This window comes from Sinocyclocheilus rhinocerous, unplaced genomic scaffold (genome assembly GCF_001515625.1).
Source record: "Sinocyclocheilus rhinocerous isolate Xijiao unplaced genomic scaffold, SAMN03320098_v1.1 scaffold265, whole genome shotgun sequence".
Classification (NCBI taxonomy): Eukaryota; Metazoa; Chordata; class Actinopteri; order Cypriniformes; family Cyprinidae; genus Sinocyclocheilus; species Sinocyclocheilus rhinocerous.
In genome coordinates, this window is record NW_015645861.1 from 366654 (window position 1) to 370081 (window position 3428).

The 3428-nt window shown below is 38.8% G+C and overlaps 1 protein-coding gene across 1 annotated transcript in view; it reads left to right on the top strand.

Annotated features, from left to right (window-relative positions):
* Positions 1-2606, top strand: part of LOC107706932 (A-kinase anchor protein 13-like) — an 81924-nt gene extending 79318 nt beyond the window's left edge. Inside the window, exons 38-40 of the mRNA XM_016510786.1 lie at positions 254-691; positions 1893-2187; positions 2469-2606. Of these exons, the coding sequence (XP_016366272.1) occupies positions 254-691; positions 1893-2187; positions 2469-2527 (792 nt within the window). The 3' untranslated portion in view covers positions 2528-2606. The remainder of the gene's footprint in view (positions 1-253; positions 692-1892; positions 2188-2468) is intronic.
* Positions 2607-3428: the final 822 nt, after the last annotated feature.

Consider the following 3428-nt stretch of genomic DNA (forward strand, 5'->3'; position numbering starts at 1 on the left):
TTTTGAGACCCCCCAAAATTTCACAAATCACGTTTTCAGGGGAGCCCATGACTTATTAAGGGGAGCCGAGCTCCCCCTAGCTCCCCCGTAGTTCGCACCCTGTATATATATGTATGTATGTATGTATGTATGTGTGTGTCTATTTGAATATAATAATTTAAATTATTTTGTTCTTGTTTCCTGCCCCTCATACTATATATGTGCATAAACAATGTCTCGTTCTAAATGGTTAATATATGGATTTTGTTTGCAGGCCATAGTGCTGCAGCAGGACACTTTTATCGAGGACCAGCGTCAGGCCCTGAGCGAGCGCACCCCGTCCCGCTCCTCCTCTCGTCCCCCCTCGCTGGTGGAGCAGGAGAAACAGCGCAGCTTGGAGCGGCACCGACAGGAGGCCGCCGCTCTACAGCGCCAGCAGGCCGCCCACGCCGAAGAGAAGCGGCGCAAGGAAAAAGAGTGGGATGTGAAGGAGCAGGAGCTGACGGACCGCGAGGTGCTGCTGCACGTGAAGGAGGAGGAGATGCGCAGGAGGAACAAAGAGCTGGAGGAGGCGCAGCAGGGGCTGCAGGGAAGGAAGGAGGACTATCAGAGGGATCTAGAGAGACTGAGGGATGCTCAGAGGAGGCTGGAGAGGGAGAGGGAGCAGCTGCAGAGGGAGGCGGAGAGAGTGGAGCACCTCCGCGAGGTGGAGGTGAGTCTTCAACTGCACATTGAAGAACATTTTGTGCATTATTTATTACTGTAACTCATTCACAATATTAATTCACTCAGAAGAGAGAGCCGAAGGCCATCATCTTTCTTTATGCAGTATTTTATTGAGTATTCTTCTCTCTTTGGCATTAAGAGCATTCAGACACGTTAGAAATAGTTTGAGACAGGCAAATTTATCAAATGACTGTGTATGACTGAATAAAATGTGATGAATTAAGTAATGTCTAGTTTTAAACTTGACGTACAGATGTTTGACTACTGAAATAGCATCTTGTTCACATTTTATTGTGAGATTAAAAACTTGCATGCTAGAAAATATCACAAATTAGGGATGCAGAATACATTGGTACTGTATCAGTTATTGGACAATATTAGAGTTTTTTTTTTTTACTTTAGAAACACTGATAATAGCACTGTTATATGTAATCATTAGCAAATTTCTAAATACATATCCATTTTTCTTACCATGCATTTTGATGCGGACTAATAAATAATACATACATATATATATATATATGTATTATTTATTAAACATTATGTTTGTTTATAAACATAATGCTTATGTTCAGCAAAGCTGCATTTATTTGATCAAAAATACTGTAAAAACAGTACAATTGTGAAATATTACTACAAATTAAAATATCTGTTATCTATTTTAATGTTTTAAAATTGAATTTATTCCTGTGATGCATTCCTGCATTTTCAGCATCATTAATCCAGTCTTCAGAGTCACATGATCCTTCACACATGATTCTTTTTTGTTACATGGAAAATAACAGCATTAATATGAAATAGACATATTTTTGTGAAAATGTGAAAGTCTTTACTGTCATTTTTGATCAATTTATTGGCTTTTTGCTGATTAAAATAATGAATTTATTCTACAAAAAAAAAACTTACTGCCCCCAATTGTATATAATATTGTTTAAAATTTTAGTCAAAATAGTATAGAAATTTAATATTGCCCATTTATATATTTTCTGCCATAACATGGATAATAATAATTATTGGCTTATCAATATCTGCCCAAATTTTTATATTCCGTTACATATACGTTCTTCAAATAATAGTTTTGAATATTAATGTATAATATAATTAATGACAAGTTCCAAGCATACAGAACATGAATGTGTTTTGCACCTCAACGTAACCTTTTTTTTTTCTTTGAATTTCTTCCACAGGCTCGGCTTCAGCGCACACCCTCCAGCACATCAGAGGACTCCCTGAAGCTCCAGAGCAGCAGCTCCATCGAGCGAGAGATCTTGGAGGGCGAGTTATTGTCCAGCCCCAGGAAGAACTCTCTGTCCAGAATGGACTCCAAACAGAAGGGCCGCAGCCTCTTCTCCCTGGGCGGCAAAACTCAGAGCTTAGAAGGACAACACCAGCTCCCCACACGACTGCTTCAGCTGGCTTCATCCAAGGAGAAGAAGGACAAAAAGAAGAAGAAGAGCAAGAGCCAGCCTCCTCAGGATGCAGGTGAACACAGTGAACACACACATGTTAATTCAATAGAGATAATGATAAAGAATTGATTCAGTTAGCCTGCAAACCACAACCATCGTATCCGTTCTAACTGGAATTGGTGGTAAGTTCTCTGTCGCAGAACGTCATATGTTTCCAGAAGGAAGGGGTTTGCTTTTGAAGGTCTAATAGGATTTTTGATCTGAGTCGTGTGTTATGTATCAATCTCAGATGTTTATTACACTGAGAAAGATGTCTGTATTTCCTCCTCAAATCTTGCTGTATTTTGTCTCCAGCATCACATCTGCTGCCCCTGACAGAGCCTTCAATGGACGGGGAGCTCTTCTTCTGCTGATTTACCCATCATCCCTTCGGTCCACATCATTCCCTTTCATGGACTCTCTATCAAATCATGTAGGAAGTCACCCAAAGTGCCCTCTTCACATTTTGGCAATCTTTCTACAATATAATAAATCTCACAGACACAGAACATGTCCAGGTTGCATTACACCCCAAAATCAAAAGAAAAATGAAAAATTCTATTTTGCCTAACCCAAATCAATACTATTCTAGAATTGTTTTTATTTTTTGTGACATTATTTTAATAACAATTTAGCCCCCAAATTTTCATTGCCGTAATGTATAAATAATTGATTCAGTTAGCCTGCAAACCACAACCATCGTATCCGTTCTGACTGGAATTGGTGGTAAGTTCTCTGTCGCAGAACGTCATATGTTTCCAGAAGGAAGGGGTTTGCTTTTGAAGGTCTAATAGGATTTTTGATCTGAGTCGTGTGTTATGTATCAATCTCAGATGTTTATTACACTGAGAAAGATGTCTGTATTTCCTCCTCAAATCTTGCTGTTTTTTGTCTCCAGCATCACATCTGCTGCCCCTGACAGAGCCTTCAATGGATGGGGAGCTCTTCTTCTGCTGATTTACCCATCATCCCTTCGGTCCACATCATTCCCTTTCATGGACTCTCTATCAAATCATGTAGGAAGTCACCCAAAGTGCCCTCTTCACATTTTGGCAATCTTTCTACAATATAATAAATCTCACAGACACAGAACATGTCCAGGTTGCATTACACCCCAAAATCAAAAGAAAAATTAAAAATTCTATTTTGCCTAACCCAAATCAATACTATTCTAGAATTGTTTTTATTTTTTGTGACATTATTTTAATAACAATTTAGCCCCCAAATTTTCATTGCCGTAATGTATAAATAGTAGTAATATATTATTTCAATTGT